The sequence below is a fragment of the Chiloscyllium plagiosum genome, unplaced genomic scaffold, assembly GCF_037043375.1.
Source record: "Chiloscyllium plagiosum isolate Xiang-an unplaced genomic scaffold, Cpla_swu_hap1 HiC_scaffold_23, whole genome shotgun sequence".
Classification (NCBI taxonomy): Eukaryota; Metazoa; Chordata; class Chondrichthyes; order Orectolobiformes; family Hemiscylliidae; genus Chiloscyllium; species Chiloscyllium plagiosum.
The window spans coordinates 57,528,219-57,547,459 of record NW_028270161.1 but is presented as its reverse complement, the minus strand read 5'-3'; the positions used below and the strand labels follow the sequence as shown (position 1 = coordinate 57,547,459).

Genomic DNA, 19,241 nt, shown 5'->3' with positions numbered 1-19,241 from the left:
GGCTAACTTCTTAAAATATTTTGAGGGGGGGGGTCTGGCCTAGTTCATAACATAATGTATAAATACCACAAAAGTTTCTGGAGGCAAACCAGTGAACATATATTGACTATTTATATCAGTTGGACTTTACCAAAGATGTGAAGGGCAAGTTTTTTTATACAGAAACTTGTAGGTTTTTGGAACACTGTACCAAGGATGATGGAGGAGGCAGAAATGACAGGGGCATTTAAAAGGATTTTAGATAAGCACATGAATATGCAAGGAATGCAGTGATATGGACCAAGGGCAGGCTGAAGGGATCAGTTTAATTTGGTGTCGTGTTCGACACAGCATCATGAGCCAAAGGACCTGTTCTTGTGCTGTCCAGTTCTACATTCTAAAACCTTCTTCTCTCAAGTCCAGTCCCACGTAATCTGACAGTATCTGACATGACCAATGAGGTGACTTTGCTATCAATCATATAGACTAAAGTCAGCACACCTTTCTATCTATTTTCCCCACAAGGTCTTCCTGCGAAAGCATCAAAGTTATTTGCCTCAATAAATATTCATGGTGGTGAGTTCCACATTTTCTGAGTAAAGTACTTTCTCCCATTTCCCTTTGAGATTTATCAGTAAACATCTTCAATTTATAGCATTTATTTTTGGAGTCTCCCATAAAAGGAAACATTCCAATCACATCTACCTTTCTAACACATTCATAATTTTCAAAACCCTTAATCATACTTGTGTTGCATAACTGAAGATGATGGAAGAAAGGGGGCAATTGTAAAAGAAGTGCAGCCGGATGCCATTCGTTGAAGGTGGTAGGGCAGGTTGAGAAAGTGGCTAAAGTACTACATGGGATTTTGGGCTTAGTAAACATAGGCATTAATAGACAATAGACAATAGGTGCAGGAGTAGGCCATTCTGCCCTTTGAGCCTGCACCACCATTCAATATGATCATGGCTGATCATCCTTAATCAGTATCCTGTTCCTGCCTTATCTCCATAACCCTTGATTCCACTATCCTTGAGAGCTCTATCCAACTCTTTCTTAAATGAATCCAGAGACTGGGCCTCCACTGCGCTCTAGGGCAGAGCATTCCACACAACCACCACTCACTGGGTGAAGACGTTTCTCCTCAGCTCTGTCCTAAATGGTCTACCCCGTATTTTTAAGCTGTGTCCTCTGGTTTGGCACTCACCCATCAGCAGAAACATGTTTCCTGCCTCCAGAGTGTCCAATCCTTTAATAATCTTATATGTCTCAATCAGATCTCCTCTGAGCCTTCTAAGCTCAAGGGTATACAAGCCCAGTTGCTCCAGTCTTTCAGCGTAAGGTAGTCCCGCCATTCCAGGAATTGACCTCGTGAACCTACGCTGCACTCCCTCAATAGCCAGAATGTCTTTCCTCAAATGTGGAGACCAGAACTGCACACAATACTCCAGGTGCGGTCTCACCAGGGCCCTGTACAGCTGCAGAAGAACCTCTTTGCTTCTATACTCAATCCCTCTTGTTATGAAGGCCAGCATGCTATTAGCCTTCTTCACTACCTGCTGTACCTGCATGCTTACCTTCATTGACTGGTGTACAAGAACACCCAGATCTCTTTGTACTGCCCCTTTACCTAACTGAATTCCATTTAGGTAGTAATCTGCCTTTCTGTTCTTGCCACCAAAGTGGATAACTATACATTTATCCACATTAAACTGCCATGCATCTGACCACTCACCTAACCTGTCCAGGTCACCATGTAATCTCCTAACATCCTCCTCACTTTTCACCCTGCCACCCAGCTTAGTATCATCAGCAAATTTGCTAATGTTATTCCTAATACCATCTTCTATATCATTAATATATATTGTAAAAAGCTACGGTCCCAGCACTGATCCCTGCAGTACCCCACTGGTCACTGCCTGCCATTCCGAAATGGAGCCATTTATCACTACTCTTTGTTTCCTGTCAGCCAACCAACTTTCAATCCAAGTTAGTACTTTGCCCCCAATACCATGCGCCCTAATGTTGCTCACTAACCTCCTATGTGAGACTTTATCAAAAGCTTTCTGAAAGTCCAGGTACACTACATCTACTGGATCTCCCTCGTCCATCTTCAGAGTTACATCCTCAAAAAATTCCAGAAGATTAGTCAAGCATGATTTCACCTTCATAAATCCATGCTGACTCTGACCTATCCTATTACTACTATCCAGATGTGTCGTAATTTCATCCTTTATAATAGACTCCAGCATTTTTCCCACCACTGAAGTCAGACTAACTGGTCTATAATTTCCTGCTTTCTCTCCCCCACCTTTCTTAAAAAGTGATACAACATTAACCACCCTCCAATCCGCAGGAACTGATCCCGAATCTATCGAACTCTGGAAAATAATAGCCAACGCATCCACGATTTCTCGAGCCACTTCCTTCAGTACCCTGGGATGTAGACCATCAGGCATAGATAATAAAAGCAAAACAGTTATAAAACATTGATTCAACCACAGTTGGGGTACTGTATATAATTCTGGTCACTGCAATTTCGGAAAGGTGTGAAGGATATTGAGACAACATGGAAAGAAGAATCAAACAGGAAAAGAAAGAGAAAGCTCCCTGGGACGAGGAACCTGAGTAATAGGTATATTGGAAAAGCTGGGCATGTTCTCCTTAAAGTAGCAAAGGTTAAGAAGAAATCTGATCAAAGGTTTCAAATCATGAAGGCTCCACACAGAGTAGAGAGAGGAAAACTGTTCCCATTGGCAGAATGGTTGAAGACAAGAGGACAGACATTTAGGCTGATTGGGACATGAGGAGAAAACTGTTTCATACAATGATGGTTTGGATCTGGAATGCAGTGCCTTGAAAAGTGGTTGAGGCAGATTAAACTCTAAAGGGAACTGGATAAAGGCTGAAAAGAAAAAAAAATGGCAGGGCTCTGGTGCAAGGGTAGAGGAGCAGGATGTGCTGTTTTGCTCTTGCAAGGAGCCATGATGGCCTTGAGGGGTTGAATGGCTCCCTTTGTGCCGCACCAATCTATAATTCTATGAACTCTCCAGAAGCTCTGTGTTTCTCCAATTCTGACCCCTCGACAATTTCTGATGTTAATTGTTCCAGCCAGCTCACTGATTTCCAAAGCTCTTGAATCTTCTCCATTTCCTGTATTTTGGACAGGAACTGAGAGGCAATCTATTTGTTGGACTTAATCATTGAAATCTTTGTGCAAATACTTTCATGGTGGCACTACCCAGTTGCATTCTTATGCATAGAGACTGCTTGCAATCTGAGAGTATTTAGTGCAAGGCTAGAGAGTAAGATGCAGTCACACTAGGAAGGCATAGTAGTAATGTCATTGGATCAGCAACCCAGTGGTCTGGACTAATATTTTGGGGACATGGATTTGAATCTTACCATGACAGTTGGTGAAAATTTGAATTCAGTTTTAAAAGCTGCAGAATTAAAAGCTAATATAACTGCTGCAAAAATCCACCTGATTCACTAATGACTTTTAGGGAAGGAAATTAGATTACAGTCCCTACAGTGTGGAAACAGGCCCTTCGGCACAACCAGTCCACACCGACTCTCCGAAGAGTAACCCACCCAGACCCATTTCCCTCTGACTAATGCACCTAACACAATGGGCAATTTAGCACGGCCAATTCACTTGACCTGCACATCTTTGGATTGTGGGAGGAAACCGGAGCACCCGGAGAAAACCCACACAGACACAGGGAGAATGTGCAAACTCCACACAGACAGTCGCCCACGGCTGGAATCGAACTTGGGACCCTGGTGCTGTGATGCAGCAGTGCTAACCACTGAGCCCCAAATCTATCATCCCTAGTTGGTCTGATGTACATGTGACTCCACATGAATGCTGTTGATGATTAATTGCCTCTGAAAGCCACTCAGTTAGAAATTAGCAAAAATGCTGATCTTGACAGTGATGTCCACATCCAATAAATGAACATAATTCTGAGGAAGGAAGTGTAAAGCTGTGGGAGAAACTCTCTCTACTCCAGGTTATTCACTTCTTAACAGAATACCTGTTTTGGTGAAATGATCACCAGACTCCAACCATGAATCTAGCTGACTCAGTGCTGGAAAGATCATTAAAGATGGAGAATGGTCAGTCATGCACATATCGCAGGACCTGGGACTGAGGCAAGTTAAATTCCTAGAAATGATTCATTCACATTCATAATCATAAACAACACACAATCAAAGCTTTATTTAGATAATTCAAACACAAACCATGGTTGGCTTGGAGTATTCCTTACCGTACAAATCCTTTCTGGTGAACAAAAGACACAGCCTGGCTTCCGGACATCGCAACTGTAAACTGTTAAAACAAAACCTTATTAGAATTGGATTGTAAACTCTGGTGCAGCAAGGATGCTTATTCGTCAGTAACATGGTCATTTTCCACAATAAACTGGAAGGGTGTAGCTCCAATAACACTCAAGAAGCTCGACACCATCCAGATCAAAGCAGACCTATGACATAATTTTATGGCACTCCCCACTCTCATGCCAATCCATTCCCAGTCTTTTGTGTCTGTAAAAGGAGCCAATCATAATGGATATCTGGAATTTATAGGCAAGGTTTAGCCTCTTCACTATGTTTCGGATTGAATGTCAGTTAAGAGACTGAGGCTGAATCTCATTTCTATTGTAAAATTCTAAAGAATCAATTACCTGTGATATTGTTCGGATTATCAATAATGTAACTGGAATTTCTACTGTACACAACATTCACAGGAATGAGCCGTCTTTCATTCACAAACTGCAAAATATAAACAATGTCCAATTTAGCTAATGATCACAGATCATCACATGCATTTTCGTTAAATTAACATTTAAAAAAATCAAACACTGACAAAGGACTGTGTTTAAAGGTTACCCATGAGGGGAGAAGGCAGTACCTAAAACAGGGCACCATGACATTGGCCTTGTGTCTGTGCAAGCCTGTATCCCACTATGTTTTTACTTGCACCTAGGAAGGTGTTAGGAGGATTACTGACTTGGTGGAGACAGTAGTACAGTCCCAAACAGACTCCAAATGGTTACCCACACTAACACCAACATTGGCAAGTGAAACCTCTCACTCTTAAAACTGCAAATTAATTGATGGAAGTTAAAAGTTGAATCATGAATCAGGTTTATACTTTACTGAACACAGTCTAACGGTGAAAGGCCAAGGAATTACAGACTGAGAAAACACAATGAACTACTTAACCATTACACTAACCTGAGGCCTGATACACTGGATGACAGATCCGTTGATCCACTTGGCCTTTTGTAACTTCCCATCAAACAAACAACTCAGGTCCTGCAAAACAGTGTATCATGAAGCTTCCTGAAAGATTTATAAATTAAGATCTAACTCTTCATTCCATTATTAACAAAGCTGCAGCAGAAGATCTAGAAAATGATAATCCAACCAGGAAGACTCGACACCATTTTATGCACGGGAAATCCTGTTTGATAAATGTATTCAAAATCTTCGAGGACGTAACAACCAAAGTTGGGAAAGGCATTTGACAAGTTGCCATGTAACAGGTTACTTGTCAAAAGCTCATAAAGCTGAAGTCATAGATTAGTATCAATAACCAACTGATAGGAAACACAGGGTGAAATTTAATGGAATTTGGAAGCAATAGGCATTTAATCAGATGCAGGATGTGAAATTTACCACCTTTCTTACCTCTATTTCAACTAAGTCTGCCTGGGCATCAATTGAGTATCGCAACCTCACTACTGATGAAATTCAACCAGCGATGGACAGGAGACTTGTCATGCATGAAGCCTAAAATTCAAAGCCCTGTCAGGTTGGCTTATGGGCTGTCAGGGGCAGGGGTCCTTCATTCAAAGGTCATTTACGGAAGGTCAACACTTTTGGAAGAGAGTGGAGTTTACTTAAAACCTACCCTTTCTCATGGACAGTCTGACTGTCCACTCCTAACCAGAGATCTCTTCCCTCCTCAATCACCTAAGGCCTGGACCACTGATTGATCCTAAACTTGTGATGGGTTCACTACTGGCAGCTTCCAGCACATGTGGAGGCAGAGGAGACACAGGGCATGTGCCAGTTCTCCAGCCTGGTGTCCATATTAAATTCTGCCCAAAAGTGGTCAGGATGGATGTCTCATTTTCATGTTGTCAAATTGTAACCAGCGGAATGTCACATGGATTAGTGCTATGGTCTCCACCTGTACCATTCTAGGTGAATGGCTTGAATGAAGGGGAGTCATGGATTGTAGCAATATTTACTGGTGATACAAAGATGTCCAGGAAAGCAAGTTGTGAGGAGGAATCAACAAAAGGGATGTCAATAGGTTCAGTGAGTGGACAAAAAAAAATGTTCAGACAGTACAGAATGCGGAAAAACAGAAATTAACAGTGCAGATTTTTAATCTACACCGTTCGTACTAATTATGCATTTAAAATGCCCATTGTAATCAAGAACTGACCGATCTTTAATAGCAGGGGATTTCCAGTTGCTTCGCTTGGTGGAAGTGGTGTGCACTGACCCTATATCCAGCTACCCAGCAGTGATAATATACTGAGAGCAGCCTTCATTGATTTAGAGTGAGCCCTCTTCCTCCGTCAGTTGTGGGAGACCAAGCCCACAGGATTGCCATTAAACCAACCGGCACTTCGGGAATCCCAGCAGCAGGAGGAGGAAGTGAGAGCTGCAGATGCTGAAGATCAGAGTTGAAAAGTGTGGCGCTGGAAAAGTACAGCAGGTCAGACAGCATCCGAGGAGCAGGAGAATCAATGTTTCAAATCTCAGCAGCACCAGACCAAGTGGAGAAATACCATGATGTCTGGGACGTTAGACAACTATCCTGGTGCAACCAGTGAGGAGGAAGGCTGCTACGTCGCCAGGTTTGAGAGTGCAGAGGGCATGGTGGCAGGGGATTGCTTAAATTGGAGTTGAACATAGGAGGGTGGGTGTAGTGAACCTTGAAAGGAGGCAACAGCCTGCCCTCTCTCCACCTTCCCTTGCCCCATGTAAATTGGCAGCAGAGGAATTCGTTGGTCACTTAAAAGCCTCATAGGTCCAAGATAGGCATCCTGGCACTTTTCCCACCCTCCATAACCTCAGACAGGTCAGAGGTGATTGTAAAGCTCGGAGGTTGGAAGCTCGGAGTTAGAACAAACAGAGTTGTTGTCTCTGGTTTGTTACCCGTGCCACGTGATAGAGATTCGAGGAATAGGGAGAGAGAACAATTAAATGCGTGGCTTCAGGGATGGTGCAGGAGGGAGGGGTTCCAGTTTTTGGATAACTGGAGTTCTTTCTGGGGACGGTGGGACCTCTATAAACAGGATGGTCTACACCTGAACCTGAGGGGAACCAGTATCCTTGGGGGGAGGTTTGCTAGTGCTCTTGGGGGGGGTTTAAACTAACTCGGCAGGGGCATGGGAACCCAGATTGTAGCTTCAGGGTGCAGGGCCTGGAGTGTAGGGAGGTGAGGAACATGGCATCAATTTCCAAGGAGGGTGCCTGTAAACAGGGAAGTGGCTTGAAGTGTGTATACTTCAATGCAAGAAGTATACGAAATAAGGTAGGTGAACTTGCAGCGTTGGTTGGTACCTGGGACTTCGATGTTGTGGCTATTACGGAGACATGGCTAGAACAGGGACAGGATTGGCTGTTGCAGGTTCCGGGATTTAAATGTTTTAGTAGGGTCAGAGGTGGGGGTAAAAGAGGGGGAGGTGTGGCATTGCTTGTCAAAGATAGTATTACAGCGGTGGAAAGGACGATGGATGAGGACTTGCCATCTGAGGTAGTTTGGGCTGAGGTTAGGAATAGGAAAGGTGAGGTCACCCTGTTAGGAGTCTTTTACAGGCCTCCTAATAGTCCTAGAATCATTGAAGAAAGGATTGGGAAGGTGATTCAGGAGATGAGTGACAGTAATAGGGTGGTTGTTATGGGGGACTTTAACTTTCCTGATATTGATTGGGAAAGCTATAGCTCAAGTTCGTTAGATGGGTCAGTGTTTGTTCAATGTGTGCAGGAGAGTTTCCTGACACAATATGTAGACAGGCCAACAAGAGGTGAGGCCATACTGGATTTGGTTCTGGGTAACGAACCAGGCCAGGTGTTAGAATTAGAGGTAGGTGAGCACTTTGGGGATAGTGACCATAATTCGGTGATTTTTACACTCGTGATGGAGAGGGATAAGTGTGTACTACAGGGCAAGAATTATAGCTGGGGTAAGGGAAATTATGATGCGGTGAGGCATGACTTAGGATGTGTGGCTTGGAAAAGTAGACTCCAAGGCAAGAGTGTAAATGATATGTGGAACTTGTTCAAGGGGCAACTATTGAGTGTCCTTGATAATTATGTACCTGTCAGGCAGGAAGGAAAGGGTCGTGCGAGGGAGCCGTGGTTTAATAAGGAATTGGAATCCCTTGTTAAATGGAAGAGGGCGGCCTATCTCAAGATGAGACGTGAAGGTTCAATTGGGGCGATTGAGAGTTATAGGGTAGCCAGGAAGGACCTGAAGAGAGAGCTAAAAGCAGCAAGGAGGGGACATGAAAGGTCCTTAGTCGATAGGATTAGGGAAAACCCTAAGGCTTTCTATAGGTATGTTAGGAATAAAAGAATGACTAGGGTAGGAATAGGTCCAGTCAAGGATAGTAGGGGGAAGTTGCGTGTGGAGGCGGAAGAGATTGGGGAGACACTGAATGAATACTTTTCTTCAGTATTTACTCAGGAACAGGGCATTGTTGTCGATGAGAATACTGAGTCACAAATAAGTAGAATGGATGGCTTTGAGGTATGTAGAGAAGAGGTGTTGGAAATCCTGGAAAAGGTGAAAATAGATAAGTCCCCTGGGCCTGATGGCATTTATCCTAGGATTCTCTGGGAAGCAAGGGAGGAGATTGCAGAGCCATTGGCCTTGATTTTTATGTCCTCTTTGTCTACAGGAGTAGTCCCAGAAGACTGGAGGATAGCAAATGTGGTTCCCTTGTTCAAAAAGGGGAGTAGGGATAGCCCTAGTAACTATAGGCCGGTGAGTCTCACTTCTGTTGTGGGCAAAGTCTTAGAGAGAATTGTAAGGGATAGGATTTATGCACATCTGGATAGGAATAATGTGATCAAGGATAGTCAGCATGGTTTTGTGAAGGGCAAGTCGTGCCTCACAAACCTTATTGAATTCTTTGAAAAGGTGACGAAGGAGGTTGATGAGGGGAAAGCGGTAGATGTGGTATATATGGATTTTAGTAAGGCGTTTGATAAGGTTCCCCATGGTAGGCTACTGCAGAAAATACGAAGATATGGCATTGAGGGTGAGTTGGAGGTTTGGATTAGGAATTGGCTGGATGGAAGAAGACAGAGGGTAGTAGTTGATGGCAAAGTTTCTTCATGGAGTGCCGTCACTAGCGGTGTTCCGCAAGGATCTGTTTTGGGACCATTGCTGTTTGTCATTTTTATAAATGACCTGGAAGAGGGGTTAGAAGGTTGGGTGAGCAAGTTTGCGGATGATACGAAAGTCGGAGGAGTTGTTGACAGTGAGGAAGCATGTGGCAGGTTACAGCAGGATATAGAGAAGCTGCAGAGCTGGGCAGAAAGGTGGCAGATGGAATTCAATGTAGCTAAGTGCGAGGTGATTCACTTTGGGAAGAATAACAAAAAGATGGGGTACTGGGCTAATGGTCGGATACCTGGTAGTGTGGATGAGCAGAGGGATCTTGGTGTCCATGTACACAGATCTCTGAAAGTTGCCACCCAGGTAAATAGTGCGGTGAGGAAGGCATATGGCGTACTGGCTTTTATTGGTAGAGGAATTGAGTTCCGGAGTCCTGAGGTCATGATGCAGTTGTATAAGACTCTGGTACGGCCGCATCTGGAATATTGTGTGCAGTTTTGGTCGCCATACTATAGGAAGGATGTGGAGGCATTGGAACGGGTGCAGAGGAGGTTTACCAGGATGTTGCCTGGTATGGAAGGAAAATCGTATGAGGAAAGACTGAGGCACTTGGGGCTGTTTTCACTAGAGAAAAGAAGGTTTAGGGGTGACTTGATTGAGGTGTACAAGATGATTAGGGGGTTAGATAGGGTCGACAGTATGAACCTTTTCCCGCGTATTGAGTCGGGTATTACAAGGGGGCATAGCTTTAAATTAAGGGGGGGTAGATATAGGACTGAAGTTAGGGGTAGGTTCTTCACTCAGCGAGTCGTTAGTTCATGGAATGCCCTGCCAGTAACAGTGGTGGACTCTCCCTCTTTATGGGCATTTAAGAGGGCATTGGATAGGTATATGGAGGATAGTGGGTTAGTGTAGGTTAGGTGGGCTTGGATCGGCGCAACATCGAGGGCCCAAGGGCCTGTACTGCGCTGTATTCTTCTATGTTCTATGTTCTATGTAAAGGCAGCTATAAATTGGATTTTATCTTATGAACTAAGCTACCCCCACTATAAACATGCTGGATGTGCTGGGGAAAGTTGGGGTATAAAATCCAAGATTCTTTGGGGATTTGACAGGTAGATGCAGAAAAGTTGATCTGCCTTGTAGGAGAGTCTAGGACCAGAGGGCATCATCTGAGAATAAGGGGTCACCGATTTAAGACAGAGATGAGGAGGGATTCCTTCTCTAAAAGGAGTGTAAATCTTTACCTCAGACAGCTCTCAAAGTTGGCTCATTAAGTTTATTCAAGGCTGAGACAGAGATGTTTCATCACTAAGGGAATCAAGGGTTATGGGGGAAAGGCAGGAAAGTGGAATTGAGGATCATCAGATCAGCCAAAGTGTTATTGATGGTGAAGCAGACAAGATGGACCAAATCACCTACTTTTGCTGTGGCAGCTAGAATTCTTATAGGGTCACCCACAGCACTGTTCCGAGGAAGGGTCATTGGACCCGAAACTAACTATGCTTTTTCTCCACAGATGCTGCTAGACCTGCTGAGCTTTACCAGTAATTTCTGATTTTGTTGTTGGTTCTGTTGGAAAGGAAGTTCAAGGGTTTTGACTCATTTGTTACCCATGAACCTGCAGATGAGCGTCACACATGGTTACAGAAATTCTGTCGTCCCAGTGTAAGTGTTTTTGCGTTCCAGAATATGACTTGACAGACCATCCAGTTGAATGAAAACTCACTCACAGAAAGCAGGTCAGACTTCACTGCACCGCTTGTGACTTCAGAAACCAATAATATCAGCCAAGCACTTTTCAGTATCAGCCAAAATATTTATTAAGTTTAACAGGGAATCATTTTCGACAGTGATGTAAGGGACAGCATTGGACAGGGGGAGCTGGACTCTCTGGATTATTCTATGGTCAACTGGTATTTATTTGATGGACTGAATGGCCTCCATCACTGCTATAGGAGTCTGTGAGTAGGAGTCTAGATCAAGACCATCATGCTCCTTGGAAAGTCCCTCTGAACTCTTTCAAAGAACCAGCGATGAAGGATTTCTCAAAAAATTCAGCAATCTTCCTTTTCAGCAAAAATGTAAAAACTGCTGCCATCCCACTGACCATGTGATAAGAAGCCCACGAAGCAGAATTCCTCCTTCTGCACAGCAGCAAGAGGAACCAGCTTGCTCAAACAGGAAATGAATCTATCTGGGAGGAGTCGTACACTTGTTCTGCTCCAGTCCTGTCAGTCAGACGAGAACTGATCATTTTCACAATTCTTGAATACCACAGAGGAGGGTGATCACATCAGGAGTGTTTCAGGGTTGCAAATGTACACCCACTGGACAATTCCTTTTATCTATTTATAGGATGCATCACATTTGAGATACTCCTTGTTCATCCCTGGTTGGTCGGGGACACTCTTACAGAATCATCAAATTTTACAATACAAAAGGAGGCCATTCAAACAAATGTATCTGTACTGGCTCCCAAAGGAACTATCCAGCTAGTCCCACTCTCCACACCAATTTCCATAGCCCTCTAACTTGATCCCTTTCAAATATATATCCAGCTCTCTTGTGAAATCGACTATGGAATCTGCCTCCATCACTCTCCCAGGCAACATGTTCCAAATCTTAACAACTCTCTGAGGAAAGAGGCTTCTCCTCATCTCACTTCAAGCTCTCTTGCTGACAATCTTGAACTTGTAATCCCATATTGCTGCAGCCTGTGTGGCGAACAGCTGCCACAGTGGGTCAGCGATCCCTAGACTTTGACCAACCAGCCTCATGTACAGTGATCCATGTGAGGATGAGAGGTCAGTTGAAGGGGAGCTTGGTGATGGTGATTTTCCCAACTGGTTGTGCCCAATGTCCTTCTCGGTGTAACTTTGCAAATAGTAATAATTGTTCAAAGACTCTCCATCCACAATAGATGGCCTTTCTTTAATTGATTTATAGGAATTATTCTTGTGGCATTATGTCTCAACAACTATGCAGTCAGGATCCTAGTTCATCAAAGCACTTTTCCCCTTCAAAAAAGAACTGTCAGAGGAAACTAGATACCCAATCCTAGCTAAAAGTGTTAATTTTTAATGAACAGGCAACCCACGCTGACTTTGGTGTTTTAAGCCATGAATTAAACATGGAAACATAGAAGATAGGAGCAGGAGTAGGCCATTCAGCCCTTCAAACCTGCTCCACCATTCATTTTGACCATGGCTGATCATCCAACTCAATACACTAATCCTGCCCTGTCCCCATGTCCCTGATCCCATTAGCCACAAATGCTATCTTGAAAACACATAATGTTTTGGCCTCAACCACTTTCTGTTGTAGTGAATTCCACAAGCTCCCTGCTCTCTGGGTAAAGAAATTTCTCCTCAACTCAAACATAAAAGGTTTACTATGCATCCTCACTGTCCACTGGAACAGTACCAGATGATTGGAGGGTGGCAAATGTTATTCCCTTGTTCAAGAAAATGAATAGGAACAACCCTGGGAATTACAGACCAGTCAGTCTTACAGCAGTGGGCAAATTATTGAAGACGATTCTGAGAGACAGGATTTATGATTATTTGGAAAAGCATAGCTTGATTAGAGATAGTCAGCATGGCTTTGTGAGGGGTAGGTCATGCCTCACAAGCCTTACTGAATTCTTTGAGGATGTGAAAAAACATATTGATGAAGGTTGAGCAGTGGATGTGGTGTACATGGATTTTAGATAAGGTTTCACGTGGTTGGCTCATTCAGAAAGTAGAAGGGCTTATGCCCGAAACGTCGATTCTCCTGTTCCCTGGATGCTGCCTGACCTGCTGCGCTTTTCCAGCAACACATTTTCAGCTCATTCAGAAAGTAAGCAGGCATGGGATACAGGATAATTTGGCTGTCTGGATACAGAATTGGCTGGCCCATAGAAGACAGAGGGTGGTAGTAGATGGAAAGTATTCAGCCTGGAGCTCGATGACCTGTGGTGTTATGCAGGGATCTGTTCTGGGACCTGTGTTCTTTGTGATTTTTATAAATGACTTGGATGAGGAAGTGAAAGGGTGGGTTAGTAAGTTGTTTCCAATGACACAAAGGTTGGTGGAGTTGTGGATGGTGTGGAGGGCTGTTGTAGGTTGCAATGAGACATTGACAGTATGCACAGCTGGGCTGAGGAGTGGCAGATGGAGTTCAACCTGGAAAAGTATGAAGTGATTTATTCTGGAAGGTTGAATTTGAATGCAGATTACAGGGTTAATCCTTGGCAATGTGGAGGAACAGGGGGATCTTGGGGTCCATGTCCATAGATCTCTTAAAGTTGCCACCCAAGTTGATAGGGCCGTTAAGATGGCATATGATGTGTTGGCTTTCATCAGCAGGGGATTGAGTTTAAGAGCCGCAAGGTTGTGCTGCATCTGTATAAAGTCCTGGTTAGACCACACTTGGAATATTGTGTTCAGTTATGGTCACGTCATTATAGGAAGAATGTGGAACCTTTAGAGGGTGCAGAGGAGATTTACCAGGATGCTGCCTGGATTGGAGGGCATGTCTTATGAAAAAAGGTTGAGGGAGATAGGGCATTTCTCATTGGAGCGAAGAAGGATGAGAAGTGACTTGATTGTGGTGTACAAGATGTTGACAGACATAGATAGAGTGGATAGCCAGAGACTTTTTCCCAGGAAAGAAATGACAGTCACAAGGAGGCATAACTTTAAGATGTTTGGAGGAAGGTATTGGGGAGATGTCAGAGGTAGATTCTTTACACAGAGAGTGTTAGGAGTGTGGAATGCACTGCCAGCAGTGGTAGTAGTGTCAGATACACAGGGGACATTTAGGCAACTCTTGGATAGGCACTTGGATGATAGTAAAATGAAGGATATGTAGGTTAGTTTGATCTTAGAGTAGGATTAAAAGTTGGTGCAACATCAAGAGTCAAACATACTGTTCTATGTTCTATGACCCCTGATTCTGTACTCCACCGCAATCAGGAACATCCCTCCTGCATCTAACTTGTTGAGCCCTGTTAGAATTTGATAGGTTTCTATGAGATCCCCTCTAATTCTTCTAAGCTTCAGTGAATATGTCCTAACCAACTCAATCTCTCCTCATACATCAATCCTGCCATTTCAGGAATCAATCGGGTATACCTTCACTGCACTCCCTCTGCAGCTTGACCATCCTTCCTCAGATAAAGAGACCAAAACGGGTAGACAATACTTCAGGTGAGGTCTCATCAATGCACTGTACAATTGCAGCAAGACATGCTGGTTCCTGAATTTAAAGCATCTCACAATGAAGACCAATAGATAGTTTACCTTCTTCACTGCATTTACTTTCAGCAACTGGTACAGGAGGAAACTCAAATCTTGTTGAACATTCCCGTCTCCCAATTTACAGATATTCAAAAATAATCCACCTTCCTATTTTGGCTCCCACTGTGGATAACTTCACATTTATCCACAGTATAGTTCATCTGACATATATTTACCCATTCACTCAGACTGTCCAAATCACACTGCAACATCTCTGCATCCTCCTCAAAGCTCACCTTTCCACCCAGCAAGGTGTCATCTGAAAAGTTTGAGATTTTTACATTTAGTTCCCTCATCTACATCATTAACATATAGTGTGAATACCTAGGATCCTAGTACTGATCCCTGTCACTGCTTACCATTCAAGAAAAGACCCATCTGTTCTGACTCTTTATTTCCAGCCTGCAAACTAGAACATAGAACATAGAACAATACAGCACAGAACAGGCCCTTCGGCCCACGATGTTGTGCCGAACATTTGTCCTAGCTTAAGCACCCATCCATGTACCTATCCAATTGCCACTTAAATTTCGCCAATGGTTCTGACTGCCACTCCCACAGGCAGCGCATTCCATGCCCCCACCACTCTCTGGGTAAAGAACCCACCCCTGACATCTCCCCTATACCTTCAACCCTTCACCTTAAATTTATGTCCCCTTGTAACACTCGGTTGTACCCGGGGAAAAAGTTTCTGATTGTCTACTCTATCTATTCCCCTGATCATCTTATACACCTCGATTAAGTCACCCCTCATCCTTCTCCGTTCCAAAGAGAAAAGGCCTAGCACGGTCAACCTATCCTCGTACGACCTATTCTCCATTCCAGGCAACATCCTGGTAAATCTTCTCTGCACCCTCTCCAAAGCTTCCATATCTTTCCTAAAGTGAGGCGACCAGAACTGCACACAGTACTCCAAATGTGGCCTAACCAAAGTCCTATACAGCTGCAACATCACCTCACGACTCTTGAATTCAATCCCTCTGCTAATGAATGCTAATACACCATAGGCCTTCTTACAAGCTCTATCCACCTGAGTGGCAACTTTCAAAGATCTATGAACATAGACCCCAAGATCCCTCTGCTCCTCCACCTTACTAAGAACCCTTTCGTTAACCCTGTATTCCGCATTCTTATTTGTCCTTCCAAAATGGACAACCTCACACTTGGCAGGGTTGAACTCCATCTGCCACTCCTCAGCCCAGCTCTGCATCATATCTAAGTCCCTTTGCAGCTGACAACAGCCCTCCTCACTATCCACAACTCCACCAATCTTCGTATCATCTGCAAATTTACTGACCCACCCTTCGACTCCCTCTTCCAAGTCATTAATAAAAATTACAAACAGCAGAGGACCCAGAACTGATCCCTGCGGAACTCCACTTGTAACTGGGCTCCAGGCTGAATATTTACCATCTACCACCACTCTCTGACTTCGACCGGTTAGCCAATTTTCTATCCAACCTGCCAAATTTCCCACTATCCCATGCCTCCTTACTTTCCGCATAAGCCTACCATGGGGAACCTTATCAAATGCCTTACTAAAATCCATGTATACTACATCCACTGCTCTACCCTCATCCACATGCTTGGTCACCTCCTCAAAGAATTCAATAAGACTTGTAAGGCAAGACCTACCCTTCACAAATCCGTGCTGGCTGTCCCTAATCAAGCAGTGTCTTTCCAGATACTCATAAATCCTATCCCTCAGTACCCTTTCCATTACTTTGCCTACCACCGAAGTAAGACTAACTAGCCTGTAATTCCCGGGGTTATCCCTATTCCCTTTTTTGAACAGGGGCACAACATTTGCCACTCTCCAGTCCCCTGGTACCCACCCCTGTTGACAGTGAAGATGAAAAGATCATTGCCAACGGCTCTGCAATTTCCTCTCTTGCTTCCCACATAATCCTAGGATATATCCCGTCAGGCCTGGGGGACTTGTCTATCCTCAAGTTATTCAAAATGTCCAACACATCTTCCTTCCTAACAAGTATCTCCTCTAGCTTACCAGTCCATTTCACACTCTCCTCTTCAACAATACGGTCCCTCTCGTTTGTAAATACTGAAGAAAAGTACTCATTCAAGACCTCACTTATCTCTTCCGACTCAATACACAGTCTCCCACTACTGTCCTTGATCAGACCTACCCTCGTTCTCGTCATTCTCATGTTTCTCACATACGCATAAAATGCCTTGGGGTTATCCTTGATCCTATCCGCCAAAGATTTTTCATGCCCTCTCTTAGCTCTCCTAATCTCTTTCTTCAGCTCCCTTCTGGCAATCCTGTATCCCTCCAATGCTCTGTCTGAACCTTGTTTCCTCAACCTTATGTAAGCCTCCTTCTTCCTCTTTACAAGACATTCAACCTCCCTCGTCAACCAAGATTCCCTCACACGACCATCTCTTTCCTGCCTGACAGGTACGTAGTAATTTTTGATCTACTGCATTTCAGTGCTCCCCCCCAATCTAATGAGTTTCAGTTTTAAACATCAATCTCTTTCATAGGTGTCTTCTGAAAGTCCAAATATTCAACGGCTCCCCCTGATAAATTCTTGTAACTACATCCTCAAAGAATTCCAGTAACTTTGTCAAGTATATGTTCCCTTTTGTAAATCTATGCTGTTTTCTAAATGTTCTAACTATAAAATCTTTGATAATAGTCTCTAGCATTTTTCCACTACCGACATCAGTCTCACTGGTCTATAATTCTCTATTTTCTCTCTACCTCCCTGTTTATATCATGGGGTTACATTAGCTTCCCTCCAATCTAATGCTCATGCAAATCAAGGAGACTATGGCAAACAGTTTGATTTTTCTCATATCCATTTTATTACTGGATGCCTTTGGTTTGTCCCTCAGGAAAAAAGAACCTGAGCTTTCATAGCATCTTTTATAACCCAAAAACATCCCAAACCACTTGAGAGAATGAAGAATGTTTTGAAGCCTAGTCACCATTATAATGGAGGCAGATGGAAGTTATAATGCACAATAAACCCCATACAACAGCAATGTGATCAATGCCAGATAATCTGTATTAGTGATGTTAGTTGACGGGGCGAATATTGGTGAGGACACTGTTTTTCTTTTCATAACCGTCCAAGTATAGATATCAGAGCTACTTTAAGACTTACGTTTTGCACTTTTGCATGAGTCAGAACAATGTCAAGATTTTCTGAAGTCGGATTTACTTTTACTTCATAAATTTGATGGCAGGACTGAAATCAAAACATAATTCATGGTATTAATCATGGGTGGGTTTTCTTCTTTGAAAACAATGGCATCAGTCAGTAATGACTGGTTACCTGTTGAGTATTTCCATGGCAATTTGAAGTGTAAGTACATCGATGTTCAACTGCACACCAGTGACATCCAGATTTGATACAATCAGTACATCTGGTTCAGGAAAGGAAGAAAATAAACTGATGTTAACACCTAGAAATCACAGTGAGATGCAGGAATACATAGCAAGAACCATACAAATAAATCCAACAGGCTCAACCAATCTGTGCTAGAATTTGCTTTTAATGGTAAGATCCTGGGGAGTGTTGCTGGACAGAGAGACCTTGGACTGCAGGTTCATAGTTCCTTGAAAGTAGAGTCTCAGGTAGATAGGATAGTGAAGAAGGCGTTTGGTTTGCTTTCCGTTATTGGTCAGAGCTTTGAGTGTAGGAGTTGGAAGGTCATGTTGCAGCTGTACAGGACATTTGTTAGGCCACTTTTGGAATATTTCATGAATTCTGGTCTCCTTCCTATTAGAAGGATGTTGTGAAACTTGAAAGGGTTCATACAAGATTTACAAGGATGTTGCCAAAGTTGGAGGATTTGGGCTATATGGAGAGGTTGAGTAGACTAGGGCTGTTTACCCTGGAGCATCGGAGGCTGAGGGGTGACCTTATAGAGATTTATAAAATCATGACGGGCATGGATAGGATAAATAAACAAGGTCTTTTCCCTGGGGTGTGGGAGCCCAGAACTAGAGGGCATTGGTTTAGGGTGAAGAGGAAAGATATAAAAGGGACCTATGGGACAATCTTTTCACACAGAGGGTGGTACGTGTATGGAATGAGCTGCCAGAGAAAGTGATGGAGGCTGGTTGGACCAAAGGGTCTGTTTCTGTGCTGTACATCTCTATGTCTCTGTGACTCTATTAGCAGAAGGATTAAAAATGAGTTGATGTGTCAGAAGTCAGCCCCACATCTCGACACCAAGAGATTAGAAGTAGAATTAGGTTTTATTGTCATGTGTACTCAAGTACAGAAGTACAAGAATACAGTGAAAAGTTTACAATCTCACCTCTCATGGCACTATCTTAGGTACAACGGGGTACAAAACTTAGATTCAAAAAAATGGAATAAGAAAGAAAAGAAGTTGCATTACCTTACAGAGATTCATAGTATAAGTTAGAAATAAGAATAGTTAAAAGAATAAACCTTACAGTCAGATAAACAAATTACAAATAAACATTACACTGCAGTAGATCAGCGCGGGGGCTTCCACATGTGGTCTAACCAGCCTTGCAAGCCGCTGACCACCCATGCCGGAATCAAATCACTGTTTTCCCTCCACAATCTCTGCATGACAACTCTCACATAACTGTCCTC

At 43.4% G+C, this 19,241-nt stretch overlaps 1 protein-coding gene across 2 annotated transcripts in view; it reads right to left on the bottom strand.

Annotated features, from left to right (window-relative positions):
• Window positions 1-19,241, bottom strand: part of plxnc1 (plexin C1) — a 129,813-nt gene that overhangs the window by 62,873 nt on the left and 47,699 nt on the right. For both annotated transcript variants that reach the window (XM_043713333.2, XM_087999708.1), the window contains exons 8-12: window positions 17,943-18,033; window positions 17,772-17,855; window positions 5,224-5,304; window positions 4,671-4,758; window positions 4,254-4,315 (exon numbers count right to left, since the gene is read on the bottom strand). In XM_043713333.2, the coding sequence (XP_043569268.2) occupies window positions 4,254-4,315; window positions 4,671-4,758; window positions 5,224-5,304; window positions 17,772-17,855; window positions 17,943-18,033 (406 nt within the window). The remainder of the gene's footprint in view (window positions 1-4,253; window positions 4,316-4,670; window positions 4,759-5,223; window positions 5,305-17,771; window positions 17,856-17,942; window positions 18,034-19,241) is intronic.